The 21,750-nt window shown below is 50.6% G+C and overlaps 2 protein-coding genes across 3 annotated transcripts in view; both read left to right on the plus strand.

Annotated features, from left to right (window-relative positions):
- Nucleotides 1-9,863, plus strand: part of LOC111610035 — an 11,492-nt gene extending 1,629 nt beyond the window's left edge. Inside the window, exons 2-6 of the mRNA XM_023342136.1 lie at nucleotides 405-547; nucleotides 3,281-3,433; nucleotides 3,514-4,983; nucleotides 6,233-6,753; nucleotides 8,043-9,863. Coding sequence (XP_023197904.1) covers nucleotides 405-547; nucleotides 3,281-3,433; nucleotides 3,514-4,983; nucleotides 6,233-6,753; nucleotides 8,043-8,359 — 2,604 coding nt within the window. The 3' untranslated portion in view covers nucleotides 8,360-9,863. The remainder of the gene's footprint in view (nucleotides 1-404; nucleotides 548-3,280; nucleotides 3,434-3,513; nucleotides 4,984-6,232; nucleotides 6,754-8,042) is intronic.
- plxna3 (plexin A3) overlaps nucleotides 63-21,750 on the plus strand; it is a 62,778-nt gene continuing 41,090 nt past the window's right edge. The window contains exons 1-5 of one of the 2 annotated variants that reach the window (XM_023352830.1): nucleotides 63-547; nucleotides 17,039-17,408; nucleotides 17,480-17,670; nucleotides 17,930-18,477; nucleotides 18,568-18,732. In XM_023352830.1, coding sequence (XP_023208598.1) covers nucleotides 17,107-17,408; nucleotides 17,480-17,670; nucleotides 17,930-18,477; nucleotides 18,568-18,732 — 1,206 coding nt within the window. In that variant the 5' untranslated portion in view covers nucleotides 63-547; nucleotides 17,039-17,106. The remainder of the gene's footprint in view (nucleotides 548-17,038; nucleotides 17,409-17,479; nucleotides 17,671-17,929; nucleotides 18,478-18,567; nucleotides 18,733-21,750) is intronic. The other variant, XM_023352777.1, reaches the window with a different exon arrangement.

Genomic DNA, 21,750 nt, shown 5'->3' on the forward strand with positions numbered 1-21,750 from the left:
CATCAATCCATCCATCCATCCATCCATCCATCCATCCATCCATCCATCTGTTTTTCTCTGTGTCTCCTCAGCCTCAGATTAAGTTGGACTGAACCACGCAGCTCCTGCTAGGGGTGTGTATGCGCGTGCGTTGGTCTTTAATGACACGTGCACGCACCTTTTTTCGTGTCACAGTTTATTTAACCAGCCGTCTGTACGTGCCCCCGCTGTTTCAAGCCCGCCCTCCAGGATAATTAGCATGGGGTGAATGGTTTAGGCCGCGGCTTGTGCACGCGCCACCCCGCGGTTCGGTCCAGAGTGGTTCGGTCCAACTGGGGGCTGTCCGTGTCTGAGCCGAGCCGAGCCAGGCTGAGAGAGCCGCAGCACCGAACCCCGAGGCTGGATTATTACCGCTCTGGTACCAGGTTCTGCCGGTCCGGACTACCCGAACCTCAGTCCGCCCAGACCGGAACCGCGCGGCTGAGGCAGAAAAAGAAAGCGGCGGCGGAGGCGCGCGCCTCTTTGGATTTAAATACCTGATTGGACGTTTCTGCGCGTGCACGTCCAGGTAAGTCCGCGCATGGGGGAGATGGTCGGTTTCGGGGGGAGTGGACCGGGATTGGTACCGGGACCGGTGTGCTGAGGGCAGGAAGGGGGAGGGGGGTGTTTTGGGGGAACACGCCTCGCTCCGTTTCTGCTGCGTGGAAATTTCCTCCTGTTTTCCTCAGTGGGGGGTGGAGGGGGGATGCTGCCCCCTCCCTCTGTGGACTCAGAACCGGCCCGGGTTCGGTACCGGGTTCGGGGTTTCAGGCTGAGAGTGTTTTTGTGGGGGAGGGGTCCGCGGCTCCATTAAGGAGAACAAAGGGGGGAGCAGCTTCAGCTCAGCGGGCCGAACCGGGCCGAACCCCGGGACGGGTCGGAACTCTGGCTCTGCTGGATCAAAACCGACACCGAACCGAGCCGTTTTCTGCTCCAGGTTCTGGGTCTGGTCCTCAGCGCCGCAGCCGGACCGGATCGAGGATATCTGCTCATTGATCCTGTTCAGTCAGATAAACCTGATCGATTCAGTCCGGATCAATGATCCGATTAGTTCTCAAGAACCGAATCAGTTTGAATCAACCGGAAGTCACGGATCGTCCAGAACCAGCTGACCAATCCTTGATCAAGATGAGCTCATCACGTCACATCCAGACCGATCGCAACTGGTTCTGAAGCTCAGAATCGATCCATCAATAATCGATAATCAATGATCTTCATCAGAGGAGGAGGAGTTCCAGCTGCTCAATAATTAACCGATCGGTTCTGATCAGCGGTTTGGTTCATCAGGACCAACATAGATCCATTCTTTAGGAAAACGAACAGATTCCGATTCTTTTGGTAACAAACTGAATCTGTTCAGGTCTCAGTTCTGATTTTTTGGTTCTGGGTTCGGTTCTGGTCCATGAATGGTGCTGTTGCAGCTGCATGCTTTGGACCAGAACCTCCAGAACCAGAACCGGGTCCTGTCGGTGAAGCACTGAGCACGTGAGCAGCTGCAGGTTCTTTTGGGCCGGGCCGGGCCTGAGGCCGATGAGGGGTTTGAAGCGGACCCACGTTCCGGTTCTCATGGCACCGGGACGAGTCGGGTCGGGAGGTCCAAATCCAGATCAGGAACATGTTCAGATTTGATGATCTGATGGTTCTGATCAGGTCCTGTTGATCAGAACCAATCAGCACCAATAATCATCAGATGATTGATTGATGTTCCAGTTATTGATCAGATCAGCTCCAACCAGCTTTCAGTCTGGATTTAAAGGAACTCAGGGTTTCAGCTGCTTTGCAGTTTTCTGGAAGTTTGTTCCAGATCTATAGTGAGTAGAAGCTGAATGCTGCTTCTCCAGAACCGGAACCAGCAGGTTGATCCAGCAGCAGATCTTTAATCCGTTCAGTGATTTATAAACTACCAGTAGAACCAGGTGGTGTCTCTATCCTCCTGGTTCTAGTCAGAACTCCAGCAGCAGCGTTCTGGACCGTTGGGTTGTCAATCAGACATGTGAAGGCGCTTCTGCAGGAATCAAAGCCACTAAAGAGAAACTAAAGCCTGGATGAGTTTCTCTGATCCGAGACTTTAGTCTCTGGTTCTGGAAATGTTCTGCAGCTGGGAGAAGAACCACTGTGGATTTATGTGGATCTGAAGGCTCTCAGTTCAGTGACCCAGTTCTCCATAAAGCCCGGTTTGTTGCAGAGCTTCTGGGTTTGGGCCAGAGTTTAACCCTCAACCTGTGTTGATTGGAGCCACGCTGAGGAGGTCAGCACTGCAGTGCATGCTGGGCTGGAGGTCAAGGGTCAGTCTGCATGAGCTGGTCGAAACTGGATCGGGACATTACAGTCAAACCAGTTACCTGAAACGCTGGTTCTGGTTCTGCAGCCAATGAGAAGCAGATCTCTCTGCTGGTCCCGCCTACTGGTTGTCCTGGTAAAAGCCGTGGATCTTCATGGTGTTATTGGGGACCCATCAGTGTGTCACTGTGTGTGTAGCAGGTAGGCCAGGGTCTGCCAGCCAATCAGACAACATCTCTGGTTCTGGTTCTGTTTGGTTCTGAGCCGTTCAGGTTCCAAACCTGACCACCTGCAGAACCTTTAAAGGGCCGGTATCATCTGTTTTCCATTTATAATCAGCAGCTATTTTACCTTCAGTTGTTCTGAAATCTTTTATATATCAAATATGACTTTAAATAAATTTGACTTCCTGATGTAACGCCTTGAAATTGGGTCTGTGTCTCTTTAAGAACTGCCTTTTCTGAAGCTCCGCCTCCAGGAAGTCATCCCAACATGGCTCCTCTATTAACCCTTTAAAGTCTTTACCAGCTTTGCTCTGAGCAGCAGCTCCTATGATGAGCTCAGCTGTTTGCTAATTGCTGCTGGCTAGTCTGAAGGAGCCAAGTGGGGGAGGAGCTGCGCCTCGAAGGCGGGGCTAGGGTCCACCCAGATGTTTTAACAGCTGAATGGTTGCCATGGAGAGTAAAGAAATTCTCCAACATGAAAGAATCAGAGCAACACAGCAGGGAAAACCAGGATGATTAACACCACAAGTATCAAACTGCAGTCGCAGTCCTGCAGGTTTTAGATGAGCCACAGCTACAAAACCCTGGAATGAAATGGTTTAATTTCCTCCTCCTTGTCTAGATCCATTCTCCAGAGCCTTAATGACCTCATTATTCTATTCAGATGCTGCAGCAGAGGCTCATCTAAACTTTGCAGGGCAGCGAACCTCCAGTTCTGGAGTTTGACACCCTGATTTACACGTTACCGGCCCTTTAAGAACAGACGGGCAGATTGAGCTTCTGCCTGGGACCAATGAGAGCAGCGAGATCCGGGTCCAGCTGGACGACTGGACGGTGTCCTCCGGGTTTCCTGACAGACTCAGGATGAGGAAACAATCCAGTAACTCTCTTCACCTCCAGCAGCTGGACGAGCGAGTCGCTCTCTCTCTGAGTGTGTGTGTGTGTGTCCTTCCTGTCTGAAGCGGCTGCAGCTCTTTTGCTCCCCGTCCAGTCGCGTCGCTCTCCGTTGCTCTCCATCGCTCTCCGTCGTGTCGCTCTCCGTCGCGTCGCTCTCCATCCCGTCGCTCTCCATCCCGCCTCTCTCCATCGCGTCTCTCTCCATCGCGTCTCTCTCCATCGCGTCTCTCTCCATCCCGTCTCTATCCGTCACGTCGCTCTCCAACGCTCTCCATCCCGTCTCTCTCCGTCGCGTCGCTCTCCATCGCTCTCCATCACGTCGCTCTACGACGTTCTCCATCGCGTCGCTCTCCATCGCGTCACTCTCCAACACTCTCCGTCCCATCGCTCTCCGTCTCTCTCCATCCCGTCGCTCTCCAACGCTCTCCATCGCGTCGCTCTCCAACGCTCTCCATCGCGTCGCTCTCGCTCTCCATCGCGTCGCTCTCCAACGCTCTCCATCGCGTCGCTCTCCGTCCCGTCGCTGTCCGTCGCGTCGCTCTCCATCACATCGCTCTACAACGCTCTCCATCGCGTTGCTCTCGCTCTCCATCCCGTCTCTCTCCATCCCGTCGCTCTCCAACGCTCTCCATCGCGTCGCTCTCCGTCCCGTCGCTGTCCGTCGCGTCGTTCTCCATCACGTCGCTCTCCAACGCTCTCCATCGCGTCGCTCTCGCTCTCCATCGTGTCGCTTTCCATCACATCGCTCTACAACGCTCTCCATCGCGTTGCTCTCGCTCTCCATCCCGTCTCTCTCCAACGCTCTCCATCGCGTCGCTCTCGCTCTCCATCGCGTCGCTCTCCATCGCGTCGCTCTCTATCGCGTCGCTCTCCATCGCGTCGCTCTCCATCACGTCGCTCTCCATCGCATCGCTCTCCGTCCCGTCGCTCTCCGTCGCTCTCCATCACGTCGCTCTCCATCAGGTCGCTCTCCATCAGGTCGCTCTCCAACGCTCTCCATCGGGTCGCTCTCGCTCTCCATCGCGTCGCTCTCCGTCACGTCGCTCTCTATCACGTCGCTCTCCAACGCTCTCCATCGCGTCGCTCTCGCTCTCCATCGCGTCGCTCTCCATCACGTCACTCTCCAACGCTCCCCGTCGTGTCGCTCTTCGTCCCGTCGCTCTCCATCGCGTCGCTCTCCATCACGTCACTCTCCAACGCTCCCCGTCGCGTCGCTCTCCGTCCCGTCGCTCTCTATCACGTCGCTCTCCAACGCTCTCCATCGCGTCGCTCTCCATCCCGTCGCTCTCCAACGCTCTCCATCACGTCGCTCTCCAACGCTCTCCATCGCGTCGCTCTCCAACGCTCTCCATCGCGTCGCTCTCCATCCCGCCTCTCTCCGTCGCGTCACTCTCCAACGCTCTCCATCATTCTCCGTCGTGTCGCTCTCCAATGCTCTCCATCGCTCTCCATCCCGTCTCTCTCCGTCGCGTCGCTCTCCAACGTTCTCGTCACATCGCTCTCCGTCACATTGCTCTCCGTCCCGTCGCTCTCCATCGCGTCGCTCTCCAACGCTCTCCATCGCGTCGCTCTCGCTCTCCATCCCGTCTCTTTCCGTCGCGTCTCTCTCCGTCGCGTCGCTCTCCAACGCTCTCCATCCCGTCGCTCTCCAACGCTCTCCATCGCGTCGCTCTCGCTCTCCATCCCGTCTCTCTCCATCGCGTCTCTCTCCATCGCGTCTCTCTCCATCCCGTCTCTCTCCATCGCGTCTCTCTCCGTCGCGTCGCTCTCCAACGCGTCGCTCTCGCTCTCCATCGCGTCGCTCTCCGTCACGTCGCTCTCCAACGCTCTCCGTCACGTCGCTCTCCATCACGTCGCTCTCCAACGCTCTCCATCGCGTCGCTCTCGCTCTCCATCGCGTCGCTCTCCATCACGTCACTCTCCAACGCTCCCCGTCGCGTCGCTCTCGCTCTCCATCCCTTCTCTCTCCGTCGCGTCGCTCTCCATCGCTCTCCATCGCGTCGCTCTCGCTCTCCATCCCTTCTCTCTCCATCACGTCGCTCTACAACGTTCTCCATCGCGTCGCTCTCCATCCCGTCGCTCTCCAACGCGTCTCTCTCCATCCCGTCTCTCTCCATCGCGTCTCTCTCCATCGCGTCTCTCTCCATCCCGTCTCTCTCCATCGCGTCGCTCTCGCTCTCCATCGCGTCGCTCTCCGTCACGTCGCTCTCCAACGCTCTCCGTCACGTCGCTCTCCATCACGTCGCTCTCCAACGCTCTCCATCGCGTCGCTCTCGCTCTCCATCGCGTCGCTCTCCATCACGTCACTCTCCAACGCTCCCCGTCGCGTCGCTCTCGCTCTCCATCCCTTCTCTCTCCGTCGCGTCGCTCTCCATCGCGTCGCTCTCGCTCTCCATCCCTTCTCTCTCCGTCGCGTCGCTCTCCATCGCTCTCCATCGCGTCGCTCTCGCTCTCCATCCCTTCTCTCTCCATCACGTCGCTCTACAACGTTCTCCGTCGCGTCGCTCTCCATCACGTTGCTCTCCAACGCTCTCCATCGCGTCGCTCTCGCTCTCCATCGTGTCGCTTTCCATCACATCGCTCTACAACGCTCTCCATCGCGTTGCTCTCGCTCTCCATCCCGTCTCTCTCCAACGCTCTCCATCGCGTCGCTCTCGCTCTCCATCGCGTCGCTCTCCATCGCGTCGCTCTCTATCGCGTCGCTCTCCATCGCGTCGCTCTCCATCACGTCGCTCTCCATCGCATCGCTCTCCGTCCCGTCGCTCTCCGTCGCTCTCCATCACGTCGCTCTCCATCAGGTCGCTCTCCATCAGGTCGCTCTCCAACGCTCTCCATCGGGTCGCTCTCGCTCTCCATCGCGTCGCTCTCCGTCACGTCGCTCTCTATCACGTCGCTCTCCAACGCTCTCCATCGCGTCGCTCTCGCTCTCCATCGCGTCGCTCTCCATCACGTCACTCTCCAACGCTCCCCGTCGTGTCGCTCTTCGTCCCGTCGCTCTCCATCGCGTCGCTCTCCGTCCCGTCGCTCTCTATCACGTCGCTCTCCAACGCTCTCCATCGCGTCGCTCTCCATCCCGTCGCTCTCCAACGCTCTCCATCACGTCGCTCTCCAACGCTCTCCATCGCGTCGCTCTCCATCCCGCCTCTCTCCGTCGCGTCACTCTCCAACGCTCTCCATCATTCTCCGTCGTGTCGCTCTCCAATGCTCTCCATCGCTCTCCATCCCGTCTCTCTCCGTCGCGTCGCTCTCCAACGTTCTCGTCACATCGCTCTCCGTCACATTGCTCTCCGTCCCGTCGCTCTCCATCGCGTCGCTCTCCAACGCTCTCCATCGCGTCGCTCTCGCTCTCCATCCCGTCTCTTTCCGTCGCGTCTCTCTCCGTCGCGTCGCTCTCCAACGCTCTCCATCCCGTCGCTCTCCAACGCTCTCCATCGCGTCGCTCTCGCTCTCCATCCCGTCTCTCTCCATCGCGTCTCTCTCCATCGCGTCTCTCTCCATCCCGTCTCTCTCCATCGCGTCTCTCTCCGTCGCGTCGCTCTCCAACGCGTCGCTCTCGCTCTCCATCGCGTCGCTCTCCGTCACGTCGCTCTCCAACGCTCTCCGTCACGTCGCTCTCCATCACGTCGCTCTCCAACGCTCTCCATCGCGTCGCTCTCGCTCTCCATCGCGTCGCTCTCCATCACGTCACTCTCCAACGCTCCCCGTCGCGTCGCTCTCGCTCTCCATCCCTTCTCTCTCCGTCGCGTCGCTCTCCATCGCTCTCCATCGCGTCGCTCTCGCTCTCCATCCCTTCTCTCTCCATCACGTCGCTCTACAACGTTCTCCATCGCGTCGCTCTCCATCCCGTCGCTCTCCAACGCGTCTCTCTCCATCCCGTCTCTCTCCATCGCGTCTCTCTCCATCGCGTCTCTCTCCATCCCGTCTCTCTCCATCGCGTCGCTCTCGCTCTCCATCGCGTCGCTCTCCGTCACGTCGCTCTCCAACGCTCTCCGTCACGTCGCTCTCCATCACGTCGCTCTCCAACGCTCTCCATCGCGTCGCTCTCCATCACGTCACTCTCCAACGCTCCCCGTCGCGTCGCTCTCGCTCTCCATCCCTTCTCTCTCCGTCGCGTCGCTCTCCATCGCGTCGCTCTCGCTCTCCATCCCTTCTCTCTCCGTCGCGTCGCTCTCCATCGCTCTCCATCGCGTCGCTCTCGCTCTCCATCCCTTCTCTCTCCATCACGTCGCTCTACAACGTTCTCCGTCGCGTCGCTCTCCATCACGTTGCTCTCCAACGCTCTCCATCGCGTCGCTCTCGCTCTCCATCGTGTCGCTTTCCATCACATCGCTCTACAACGCTCTCCATCGCGTCGCTCTCGCTCTCCATCCCGTCGCTCTCCAACGCTCTCCATCCCGTCTCTCTCCATCGCGTCGCTCTCGCTCTCCGTCCCGTCGCTCTCCGTCTCTCTCCATCACGTCGCTCTCCAACGCTCTCCATCGCGTCGCTCTAGCTCTCCATCGCGTCGCTCTCATCACGTCACTCTCCAACGCTCTGCGTCGCGTCGCTCTCGCTCTCCATCGCGTCGCTCTCCATGACGTCGCTCTCCAACGTGTCGCTCTCCATCGCGTCGCTCTCCATCAGGTCGCTCTCCAACGCTCTCCGTCGCGTCGCTCTCGCTATCCATCGCGTCGCTCTCTATCACGTCGCTCTCCATCGCATCGCTCTCCGTCCCGTCGCTCTCCATCACGTCGCTCTCCATCAGGTCGCTCTCCGTCGCGTCGCTCTCGCTCTCCATCGCGTCGCTCTCTATCACGTCGCTCTCCAGCGCTCTCTATCACGTCGCTCTCCAGCGCTCTCCATCACGTCGCTCTCCAGCGCTCTCTATCACGTCGCTCTCCAACGCTCTCCGTCTCTCTCCATCACTCTCCATCGCTCTGCGATCTGATTCTTCTAACTGAGAAGTTGCTTTGAGGCAGCCATTGCCCGGTACCGCTTCAGAACCGAACCCGGTTCCACTGGACTCATGGTTCCTTCTCACTGTTCAGATTCATGAACAGAAACAGTCTGATGACTCAGCAGTCGCCAGGCGGATTGGAGGAGGAGGAGGGGCTTGTTGGCATGGAGGGAACAATCAAATCATCTGGGATGGAAACAAAACGAAGGAGATGACTTCATTAGAACAGGGTTAAAGGTCAAATCCTGTTTCCATCACGGAGAAGAAGTGGAGCAAAAGAAAAATTCATCTGGAAAGAACAGAACCAGAACCAGGGACCTGAAGAGGCCCAACGCCTGGAGGCCGGTTCTGGTTCTGGGGATTACTGTGGAAGTTCTGGCCACAGTAATCCTGTGAAGATGAAGACCATCATCCTCTTCATCAGATCGTCTTCAGTCAGAGCCTCCGTCAGATTGGCTGTAACACAGACTGCTACAGGAGACCCATGTGGAAAATTAATGATTTACTACATTTAATTTCTCTTTGGGATCAACACAGCGGTCCGATCGGTTCTGGTCGGTCCGGTAAATCGGGTTAATATAACTGCTACCTGTTATATTATCAGGCAGCCCAACAAGGAGTAAGTGCTGAGGTCAAAGGTCGTGTCTGACCAGTATGGTCCGTATCTGTGGTTCTGTCTGGGCCCAGCCGGGTCCAGAAGATAAGTTGTGGAAAACGTCCCGGTGGTTCTGACGTCATAACTTCATTTCATTAAAGGCCCTGCAGCAGGCGGCAGAGGTCACAGGTCAAAGTCTCTTGTTGCCGTGGTTTCCTGACCTGAAGCTGGATGTCATGATTTCTTGGCAGATAAAATAAATTAAAACTAGACGTGGCCTTTCAGCCGGCTGCTAAAAGACAAGGAAAATTTCACTTTTCCACTGGATAAAATCCAACATGTTTGAAAAATCCCAGTTAGTGATTATCTCTGATTCCATATTTATAGATCCAGTGATGTGCAATGAGGCTCTGGCATAATCATATTTATTTAAACCCCTCCATGTTGTTTTCATTCGCAGACTTAGCGCATAGAAACACTTTTACACAAATTGTTTTATCCGTGTCGTAACAAAAAGTGGTTAAGGTGCAGCAAAAGGAATATTTATTGGATTGTGAAAGTCAGTTTCAGTGGCAGCAGAGCACCACACCCAGACACAGAGTGGACGCTGAAGGTCGAATGTTGCACCCAGCTCATACGGGCCGGGCCGTAACGGCGGCAGAACAATTCATTTAACTCAATGAAACTTGGAAATGTAGGTTTTATTAATTTAGTGCTATGCTCCACAGCAAAGACAAAATGAATCAGAAAAACTGTTGAAGTACAACTCAAAACCGCTTCTTCTCGCCCGCTGTGTCAGCTACCCTACACGCAGACTCGTTTCCGTGGCAACTGACAACAACGCCGCTTTATGTTTCTACATCCAGCAAGAAAAAAACACTCAAATATTTCTAACTCAGCATAAAACATTCAGTCTGGGTTAATTAGGCTTAGCGATTATTGATAAGTGATCGCTGTGGTAGATTGTAGCTACCGCTGCTATTAGCTAGGCTAACACAGCTGTGGTAGATTGTAGCTACCGCTGCTATTAGCTAGGCTAACACAGCTGTGGTAGATTGTAGCTACCACTGCTATTAGCTAAGCTAACATAGCAGTTTGCTGGTTAGATTTCTTTTCTACATTTTTTTACACATATCAGCTGTAGCCACAAAACACACATTTCATTAGAAAACTAATCAAAAAAATGTTACTTATAAATGAAGTCCTCCTCATGCGCAAAAATATTTCTAGTAAAAGTCCTCCTTATTTCCCTTCAGCTTTAAAGGTCTCTCTGTCTCGGCAGAGATTGCTGTCAGGGAAGCTCCAGCTGTTTGTTTTGAGTCTTTTCGGTGCTGAGCTTCTCTGACATCGTTAGCTGAAACAATGACAACTAGCTGGAGCAGCTTTGTCGCGTCAGGAACAGCTGATAGTATAGAAATGTAGTCATCCATGTTGACATTGAAAGAGGCAATAATGAATATATCACTACACTTTACTTACTGAATGTCTGGGACCATGAGCGCCCCCTGCCATGAGGCCAGAGAACTGCCTGCCTCACCTCCAGTCTGTTCTCTGGTTTCTGATCGCTGCTCAGCACAGAAACACGTCACACACACAGCTGGTGACAAAAACACTGAACATTATGTATATAAGCTAAATTATGGAAAATCAGTTTCTATATTAAATGTTTTTATCCATTTTATTGGCGACGTTCAGACAGGAGGAGCATGGAATAGCAGCCAGTGCAGTTAGCCAGAGGCTCAGGCTCAGATTGCTGCTGCCTCACCAGCTTCACTTCCCAGCATTTGAATAGGAAATTGCTAAAAATGCAGCAATTTTAAAGAAAAATTATGCAAATTAGTGAAGCTAAATACTAGCTTCACCTATGTACTATTAAGTACAATAAATTATTCATAGTACAAACCACTGGGCAAATATTGCAATTTAAATAATTTTATCATTACGTATTATTTTGCAGCCTCACCTGCCTCCCTAACTGCACGTCACTGCATAGGTTATATATTTAAACGTAAACCCTGACTGTCAGATTCATCCTGAAACAGCAAAGATTTTACATCTGCAAACAAACAGGAACACTGAGTTAACTGAAGTAGCTAATACTAGCTCAGAATAAGTAATAAATCCAAATGCTTCTGCTGGGCTTTGTCTTATATTAAAGTGAGCAAAAAGTGATATATATTTAGTATTCAGTGACGTGCGGTCAGGGGAGGCAGGTGAGGCAGTGCCTCACCTGCCATCATGGAAAGAAAGAAAATATATAATCATACAGTAATTTAAATTGTTATATTCATCCGGTGGTTTGTACTAAAAAATATTTATTTTTCATGTAGCTTCACCAATTTCGATTTTTATTTGTTCAAAATCGCTGAATTTTCTTATTTTCCCATTCAAATGCTTGGAAGCGATGCCGGTGAGGCAGCAGCGAGCTCTGCCTCACCTTGGATTGCGCAACCCCTGGCTCTGCGCTGGCTGCTAAGCGGAGAGAGCATGTTGCTGTACGGTGTCAATAAAACGGTTCAAACAAATTTAATATGTGAACTTATTTCCAATAATTTAGCTTATGTATATAATGTACAGTGCATTTTGTCACCAACTGTGTTTGTGTAACGTGTTTCGTGTAATGAGCGATTATAAACGGCAGAGAACAGGTTCGAGGTGAGGCAGGCAGTTCTCTTGCCTCATGGCAGGGGGCGCTCAAGATCCCAGACGTTCGTCTTGTTCACTCCTCAACTGCCGAGTAAGTGACAGCGAGCTAGGCTAAACGATTCGGGAAGCAAGTCAAGTGCAGCGATAGATTTTGTGAGCTACAGTTTGTATGTGTAAGGATGCAGAAGTGAAACATAACCTGTAAACTGCTGTCAATCTATGCATCTATTTGCAAATCTGATTCTGATGACGTCAGTGCCTCACCAGCTATGAACCTCACCGCACGTCACTGTTAGTATTATATGTAATTTTCAACCTACAAGAGAAAATCTGTAGTTCTGTCCGATTAGCTAGCTGAGCAGCTAGCCTTTAACCCAGTGTTTCCCAACCCTGGTCCTCCAGACTCACTGCCCTGCATGTTTTAGGTATTTTCTTGCTTTGGTCCAGCTGATTTCAATTGATGACTGATTAACAGGCGTTTGTTGAACTGCAATCAGTTGAATCAGGCACATTAAAGCAGGGAACCTTCTAAAACATGTAGGACAGTGTGCCTTGAGGGCCAGGGTTGGGAAACGCTGCTTTAACCTACATCTTAGACTTTAGCTTTTCTTTTTAAATCCTCCTGATTAGCTCTGTTGCCTGATTAAGTATGACAAAATGTATGATAATCAGGACAGGCGGCAGTTAGCTGTGGCTATCTGAGCAACTAGCCTTCCTGTTTGTTCTGTTGTGATTCTCTCTGTAGTCGGATGATTTTTCTTCAAATATTTTAAAGTAATAAATAATTTTGATTTCAGTGTTTTTAGCAGATCAGCTTCTGTTAGCAGCTCCATTAGCGCCGTTATTACCACATATCTGAGGCTACACGCATCCTGCTGCTATTTCATTAGCGGGAAACCAGGATGCAGCTTTAATGAAGCAGCTGATGGAAACCAGAGTCTCTGAACATCTAAACATGTCTGACCCTGAGCAGTTACCACGGCAACCACGTTGCCATGAGAGTTTAGCTAAACCAACTCTGTCCCGAAGGACCATGTCGTCCCTCCCAGCAGAGAGAGAACTGTTCAGTGAGATGGAGAACTGTTCAGTGAGAGAGAGAGAGAACTGTTCAGTGATAGAGAGAACTGTTCAGTGATAGAGAGAACTGTTCAGTGATAGAGAGAACTGTTCAGTGAGATGCTAACCTAACACTGAAGGTCCCTCAGGTGAAATAGCGATGTCTGTTTCTCCAGGTAGACGTTTGCTGCTCACCCTGTGGTCATTGATAGATGAAAAGTCCCTCTGGACTTTTTCTCTGTGGTTTTGCAGTGAATCCAGAACCAGATCGGCCCGGGACCAGTGGTTCTGGTCAGAAAAGAGATTCCAGCTGTGACTGAGCTCTAGGATCAGCAGCACTCTGGTTTTCATTCAGACAGTGAAGTAGGGCTGAGGGATATGAGGAAAATCTAATATCCTGATAAATTTTTGCAATATTATGATGCACGATATATATCACGATATTCTTAAATGAGCTCCAATGTTATTTTAAACTAGACTCCTTGCAGCATGATGTCATCCAACCAAGTTCCCCCATTTCCCTGCTAGACTCAAATGTAATCTCATATAAAAAGGGATGCTGTGTTTTGCTATGAACTGTTTACACTCTGTAAGATTAGATAGCAAGGTCAGAAATAAGTTTTAACTAAGAAAACAAATAGCAAGGGAGAAGGAAGTAGGTCAGTTATGCTTGACTTTGACAAACTTAAATAGATGAGCTGTGGAATAAAGTGTGTTTTGGTTCAGCTTAAAAATAAAAAGGCGACCTACACAAACTGACACATCATCAGTAAAGCAGGTGTTTAAATTAGCTAATTAACTATCGCTGTGTTAGCGTGGCTAATAGCAGCGGTGGCTAATCTACCACAGCTGTGTTAGCGTGGCTAATAGCAGCGGTGGCTAATCTACCACAGCTGTGTTAGCGTGGCTAATAGCAGCGGTGGCTAATCTACCACAGCTGTGTTAGCGTGGCTAATAGCAGCGGTGGCTAATCTACCACAGCTGTGTTAGCGTGGCTAATAGCAGCGGTGGCTAATCTACCACAGCTGTGTTAGCGTGGCTAATAGCAGCGGTGGCTAATCTACCACAGCGATCACTTATTAATAATCGCAAAGTACACATCAAGTCTAAAAGCATAAAACTGTAATGAACTGAATGTTTTGCTCTATGTGGGGAAAATGTTTGAGTGTTTTTGGTGCTGAATCCTGATACGTAAAGATGTGTTGTTGTCAGTTGCTATGGCAACGAGACTACGTGTAAAGCCGACAGAGAGCGAGGAAAAAAAGAACGAGTAGTTTTGAGTTATTTTTCTCATTGCATAGCACTAAATGAATCATAGCTACGTCTCCAGGTTTCACTTTAATGGACCGGTTCTACCAGTTCAGATTAAAGAATAATCTGATTAGGGGGGAATAAATCTGTGGTTCAACCTTTTGTTTCAATAGTTTTATAGCATGTTTCGCAAATTACCTTATATTGTTCGACATCCTCCATATAAAATCCAAACCACTGCCAAATTATTGATCCAGCTGTTTCTCTTCGGAACTACACAGTTCATCTGTTCAGTTTCCGTCTCATTCACGGCTCGCCTCAAACTCTCGCTGTCGCCATGTTGTTTGTTTTCTCCGCGCAGCCTGATTGGTAGAAAATTTTCAGGTTGGGAGTGGGAGGGACTAGTGATGCATTCATAGGGTATCGGATAAACCATACTCGCAGTGAAGTTGACGGCAAAAGTTTATTATTTGAACGACAATTTATACTTGATGCTTGCGATATAGCCATTTTAGGTATTGTAAATTTAAAATATCGCGATACGTCGAGTATACTCGATACAGCCCTACAGCGAAGGCATCGCGATTCTCTGGAGCATTAACTATTAGCAGCCGAGGTTGGAAATTACAGAGGCCGGCTGGGCGGAGGCTGCAGTTCTCCAGTGTCTCTGTGGTTCTGAACGACCTGCTTTGGGCTTTTATGTTTCCTCACACTGGATGGTTTCTCTCCTGTTGTTTGGTCTTTTTTTAAAGATACTGAGCTAAAGAGATGGCTCCGTTTATTCTGTTTGCTGATTTTCCAGCCCATTTGTTGTTCAGAGACGGTAGAAAAAATCCGATTAGCTGATGTTTGTGTGTGCCTGGTTCTGGGCTTTATTGGACCTTAGAAGCTGCAGTTGGTTCCAGGCGGTTACACCCTCAGCCAGAACCATGAAGGTTAACTAACCCTGACTTCACCTGCAGAAGGTCCAGGATTTCAGGAACATGAGATGTTCGGGAACAGGTGATCCACTGAAGACTCCTGCTGACCAGAACATCTGGACCAGAACATGGGGAGATCTGGACGGGGGATGATTCTCTGAAACCCAGCACAGTCAGAGAAACTCTCTGTGTCCTTACTGTGGCCAGCTCCCTGTGACACACACACACACACACACACACACACACACACACACACACGCACACACACACACACACACACACACACACACACACGGGGACAAAGAGGCAGTGAAAGATCAGCACATTAGTTAATTAGCCTGCTGAGCTGAAGGGGAGAGGTCAACAGATGGACCGCTGGCTGTGTGTGTGTGTGTTTGTGTGTGTGTCACAGGGTTAATTGTTGAACGTACTTTCCTATGCGTCTCTCTGCGGGGCTGAGAACTTTACTACTGCCCTGTTCTGGTTCTGTTTTGGTCAGAATCAGCAGGTTCTGCTGTGATTTTATATTTCTGAGCGGGTTTCAGCCGGGTATGTTGGAGACGTTTTCCAGACCCACTGCTGCTTGTGGGGGCCAAAGCCCCCATGAGGGTTAACACTGTATTTAGGTTAGTGGTTTAGGACAAAGGTGTGAATTGGGTTTTGGTTTTGGTCAGAGGTAAGGGGTTAAAGGTTAGGGTGTAGAAATGAATGGAAGTCAATGGAAAGTCCTCCCAAAGATAGAGAGACAAATGTGTGTGTGAGACGCAGATTGAGATATTGATCAGTTTCCGTCTGATTATCTAATTAAGCTGAAGGAAACCTGAGCCGGGTCCGATCACCGACTGTCAGCTACGCACCTTATCTTATCCCTAACCATTACATACCTAACCCTGACCCTATCCAAAACTCAGTTCACACCTTAGTCCTAAATCTGACCCCTGACCCACAAACAGTGATTCCCCTTGCTCCCACAAGGAGCAGTGGGTCCCCACAGCGTATGTGTTAGGAAAATGGTCCCCACAAGGTATTAAAAACAAACACACACACACACACACACACACACGAGACTCTCTGCTGGTAGATAAAACTGTCTGCAGCTTTAAAAACCCAGATTCATCTCGGATCGTTTTACTCTCAGATCAGGATTTGGGTTTGGGTTTTCTGGATCCCGGGTGGTACCGGATCAGTTCCGGTTCTGTCCACTTTGACCCATTTAAACCCCCAGTGCCAGAACTATGCTGCTGACGGTTCTGGGTCAGGACTCTGTTGATTTGGGTCCATCATAAGAGGAAACAAAGGGTTGATTGGTTCTGTTGGGGGTTAGCAGGAGATCCGGTCCGGATCAAGTCCGTCAGCTGTACGAGACCCAGACTGAAGGAAACCCGAAGGTCGGCACCGCTCGCTAACGCTAAAGCACCAGGATGATATTTAGCAGAAGCTAATGCTAGAGTGCTAAAGCAGTGACATCATCGTAGTCATGTGACGTTCAGGAACAAATCCTCTGAGTGGGATCTGCTGTGGGGCAGCCGGCGCTGAGGATGAGGACGGTGCGCTGCCTTCGTCCTTGGTTAATGTTTACTCTTGGTGCCTGAATTGTTTTAAGTGGTGCAGGAAATTATTTTAGTTTGTTTCAGAGAAACTCAAGTTCATTTTCTTTTTGTTACATTTTCCTGTTTTTTGTTTCCATTTTTAAAAAAATGCTGATAATGCACAAAATCCACATAGAGGTACATGGAAATTTCAGATTTAAGTTTTGGTGTTATACACTTCATTTTATGAAAATATATTACATATACTAAACAACAAACAAACTTCTGCCCCTTCAAAATAAGAGTCTGAATATTGTCCAACTGAAGCTTTCTCAGCAGTCGATAACAGAAACTAACAGGAACAGGGTAAGCTAAGCGTGCTAAATGTTTTCAAAGTTATCACAATGCGCTAATCTAGATGCTAGCTCTGCTGTTAGCAGATTAGCGTAATGTGCTAATTGGTTTCAACAGCGTGAACAAACTCCAGCGGTGTTCGAGGTTCTGGTAACAGAAATGGGAAGGATTTGATTCTGATTGGCCCTTCATTCAGTTAGCTAAGCTGCTAAGCTAGATATTAGCTCTGCTAGCATTACTGAAAGTGCAGCAGGAACCAAACCTGAGCCGGTTCTGGAGTCATATATGTTCTAGTTCTGGTTCTGACCCGGTCTCTCTCTGTGTTTCTGCAGTCATGGATCAGTGAAGTGGATCTTCATCGCACCCGCAGCACCTCCTCCTCTTCCTCTCTCGCTCCACCATGCTCCCCTCCTCTCTGTCCTCTCCTCTTCCTCTCCTTCTGCTCCTCTTCCTCCTCCCGTCCCTCCTCTTCCTCCCGGTCCCCCCCTCCCCGCCGTCGGGCCGGGCCGAGTACCGGCCGCCCGACACGTCCTTCACCCATCTGGCGGTGCACCGACGGACAGGCGAGGTTTTCGTGGGCGCCGTGAACCGGGTGGTGAAGCTGAGCGCCGCCCTGCTGGAGCTGAAGAGTCATGTGACCGGCCCGGTGGAGGACAACGCCCGCTGCTACCCGCCCCCCAGCGTCCGCGCCTGCGCCCACCGGTCGGTCTCCGACCCGTCGCTGCCGTCGCCGGCCTGCCTCGCCCTCTGACCTCTGACCTCTGTGCCCCCAGGCTGGAGAGCACGGACAATGTGAACAAGCTGCTGCTGGTGGATTATACTGGGAGCAGACTGGTGGCCTGCGGCTCCATCTGGCAGGGTGTCTGTCAGTTCCTGCGGCTCGACGACCTCTTCAAGCTGGGAGAGCCGCATCACCGCAAGGAGCATTACCTGTCCGGCGCCAAGGAGCCCGACGGCATGGCAGGTAGGGGGCCAAGGGGCGGGGCGACACGCTGGGTTATCTGAAGCAGCCTGGGAAACCCATCCTCTGGATCCAAACCGGCAACCTTCCAGAATGACGGCGATATCGTGAACTCTTCTCGTCAGATGGGCGTTTCAACGCTCAAACATTTGCTTCCAGTCGCTGAGCTGCGGCCGTATCCCAGCGTCTCCTCCTGACCAGCCGAGTTGGCGCCCTCTGGAGGCCTGGAGGTTCTCTAACTCCTTTTCCTCTCCCTCTGCAGGCGTGGTCGTCGGGGAAGATGATTGGACGGCGGAGTCCAGGAGGAAGAAGCCGGTGAAAGGCAGCAGCCGGCTGTTCATCGGCGCCGCCATCGACGGGAAGTCGGAGTACTTCCCCACGCTGTCGAGCAGGAAGCTGGTGGCCGACGAGGAGAACAACGACATGTTCTCGCTGGTCTACCAGGACGAATTTGTGTCGTCGCAGATCAAGATCCCGTCAGACACGCTGTCCACCTACCCGGCCTTCGACATCTACTACGTGTACGGCTTCTCCAGCCGGACCTACGTCTACTTCCTGACGCTGCAGCTGGACACCCAGCTGACCCAGATGGAGGCCGGCGGGGAGAAGTTCTTCACCTCCAAGATCGTGAGGATGTGCTCCAACGACACCGAGTTCTACTCGTACGTGGAGTTTCCTCTGGGCTGCACCAAGGACGGCGTGGAGTACCGGCTGGTCCAGGCCGCCTACAGGCAGAAGCCGGGCCAGCGGCTGGCCCAGGCGCTCGGCCTGGGTCCGGACGACGACGTCCTGTTTGTGGTCTTCTCACAGGTGAGCTCCCTGCGTCTTTTCCTGTGTTGGCATGCCGCAGTGCGGGCGTGGAACCGGCAACTCTGACCGGGCTGCTGTTTCTGTGTGCAGGGTCAGAAGAACCGCTCCAACCCGCCCAGAGAGACGGTGCTGTGTCTGTTCACCCTGCATGACATCAACCTGGCCATGAGGGAGCGCATCAGCTCCTGTTACCGCGGAGAGGGACACCTTACGTTGCCATGGTTACTCAACAAAGAGCTGCGCTGCATCCACACTGTGAGTCGTCGGCAGAATGCGTCAGATCAAAAACGTCTTTTTCAGGCGAGACCTGGCGCTGCAGTTTTCACAAAGTTTCTTTTTAGCGTAACGTTGATGCTTTATGGGATTGTTTCCTGTTTTCCATCGTTTCTGGCCTGACGCAGCAACACGGCGCCTCCATCGTGCTGTGGCGTTCATCTCACAGCTTCAGGGTCTGATGGTGGCGTTTCTCTGAGCTTGGAGTCCAATCAGATTCCCAGATTGTTCCGGATCCGCTCTGCAGGGTTCTGAACTCGGCTCCTTTGTAGGCGAGGAATGAAGAACGGAGCAGAAGGAAATGTGTCTCAGTGTGAGCTGCAGTGGGGTTATTTCAGGTCGGGGGTAGATGATGTTCGTATTCATGGCGGTAATGGCCTGCAGTTGTTACCATGGCAACCGGGCAGGGAGACTCTGGCAGGAGCGGCGATCTGGGCCGGCCCGGTTTTTGGGTGCAATGGGGGAAGCAGAACCGGCCAATCAGCCTCACGCTGATGAAAGCCATAAAACATCAGAACCGGGGCTGAGCGCTGGGGGCGGGGCTTACAGCCCGTCTGACCCGCTTCCTTTATCAGCAGCAGCGGTGTGTGTGTGTGTGTGTGTGTGTGTGTGTGTGTGTGTGTGTGTGTGTGTGTGTGTGTGTGTGTGTGTGTGTGTGTGTGTATGTGTGTGTGTGTGTGTGTGTGTGTGTGTGAAAGGCCCATTCTTCACTAAATGTCTGCAGCAGGTCACGTCTGTCCTCGCTGTGTCTGCTGTGTGTCTGTGCCTCTTCTGGTTGTGAGGATTCGCTTCAGGGAGAATCCGGCGCTGTCTGGACTTCCTGTTCGCCTCCGTCAGATCAGGATCAACTGCTGGCATTAAAGTTAAACTCCAGTTCATTTCTTTATGGTTCAAAGGTCACCGTCAGCAGTTTTCTGAAAGGTTTTTGGATTTTTCTTGTCTGCTTTTCATTCATTTTCAGTCGGTTCTCTGAGTCTGTTTGCTGAGACGAGGGAAACCACGAGACGTCCAGGAAACATAAACATACAGTGATGATCATGTGCTTAAAGAACCAGAATAAAGAAGTCATCAGAGTTTCCTGCTCTTATTTAACGATATTAATCCACTACATCAGATCAGAGAGCAGGTTACAGGTTTACTGGTGCTGGAGATAAACATTTCTTTAGCTAGTTAATAAATACGCAAATACATATTTATTGTTGTCATGACCAGGCAACAATGTAATAACAATTAACTGCTTAGTTATGACATTGAAATATTCTAAAACAAAACTAATTGATTAGAAACACTAAAAAACGATTTCTTTATTTGTTACGAGGCTAACATGAGCCAAGAAGAGCTAATCTAGGCAGTGATGTCTAGATTAGACATCTAGACGTTACTGACATCAGACCACTTTTTTCAGTAACTAATAATCTAACGCGTTGCTATTTCATATCCAGTAGTCAGACTACAGTTACTTATCAAAATCATTTTGCGTTACTATTTTGTTTTTGAATTTAGTTTTATTTCCTCTACTCGTCTTGTCGAGTGATCGCCGTTTCTATGCAACAGTATCCGCAGCGACAGAAACGTAAACAATGGAGGGAAGAGGAAGATGGGAACTATTTTGAGTTTCTGTCGCCACGTTCGATTATTATAAGCGGCTATGTTTTTTTTGTTTTTTTTTTAAAGTTGCTAGCAGATTTAATGAGTCGCTTTCTGGGCTGGTTTTTGAAGGTGCAGTTGCTCATTTGGGCTTGGAAATAAACAGACAGAAACCCCAGAATGTGTCTGACCTCCAGCTAGTTTTAGTCAGACTCTCCCTGCCCATCGTTTCCAGGATGATCCGTCCCGCTGCGTCTCTGTTAAAGTTAATCTATTACCTGTGAATGACGTCCAGATGTCCAGAACATTGGAAACATGGAGACTAATATGAACAGAGCAATAAACGTGAAAACAGCCACGAATGAACGAGTCTGTAAAGTTGTGCAACTAAACGCCATTGTAATTATTAATATTAAGTATAAGTGTCACTAATCTGTGCAGCAGCCATCTGAACTGTGGAGCCGCAGGAGGAGCTCTGACCTCTGACCTCTGACACCAAACACAGAACCTGGAGGCCGGGGGTTAAAATCCCTCTTAGAGTTTTCCAGACAATAGTGGAAAACACAAAAACTGCACAAATTACTAATGTTGTTTTTTTATTGTAACCATTAAAAAATCTCCCCTTCAGTTCAACCTTATCAGTGGAGACACATTGTTGATGTTATCATTATGAAATAGCTTACAATTAAATATTGGCAAAGATCAATGTCATTTTCACAGGAGCGTTGTTGTTAGCAGCTGCTGAAAGAAACTAAAAAAGTTACTTTTAATGCAATTTAGTTACTTTCCAAATCAAGTAATCAGTAATCCAATTAAAGTTACTTTTTCAAAGTAACTATTCCATCGCTGTTTATAAGCCTGGTGGCCCGCCATGCTTTACTAGGACCTCCACCAGGCTAAGCGTTGCTTGTTTATGTTTTTAGGAAATTAATAATTTTTTTAAAAATCGCTTAATTTAATTACATTTTTTTAAAGCCGGATTGCAAGCGTCTTCGTTACGCTGAGCTTTTCAATGGTGGCGCAGATTTATTCCTAAAATATAGTTTTATAGAAGATAAGTTTATACTTTATGCATTTAAAGACGGAGAGCAGACCAACAACACAGCTGGCACCTCGGCATGTTGCCTTGCGCACTGCTGCTGCTTGATAAACGTTACCTCAGCGCAGATCACCTACGCCTCCTTTCTCTCAAACTGGACGCAGGCTGACCTGTATGGATATTTACATCAACTTCCTGTGAGGAATCATGTTTCTTTGGAGAAGTTTACATCAAGGTAGGAGTTTAAACACACCGTGTTAGCTCTGGTTGCACAGCTCTATGTGAACGTAGGAATAACTTGTAGTCGTTGTCAGAGGTGCGTTTAGGAGCAGTGAGAATGATTTATCTTTGTGTACGACCTTCACATCTCAACG

This window comes from Xiphophorus maculatus, chromosome 1 (assembly GCF_002775205.1).
Source record: "Xiphophorus maculatus strain JP 163 A chromosome 1, X_maculatus-5.0-male, whole genome shotgun sequence".
Classification (NCBI taxonomy): Eukaryota; Metazoa; Chordata; class Actinopteri; order Cyprinodontiformes; family Poeciliidae; genus Xiphophorus; species Xiphophorus maculatus.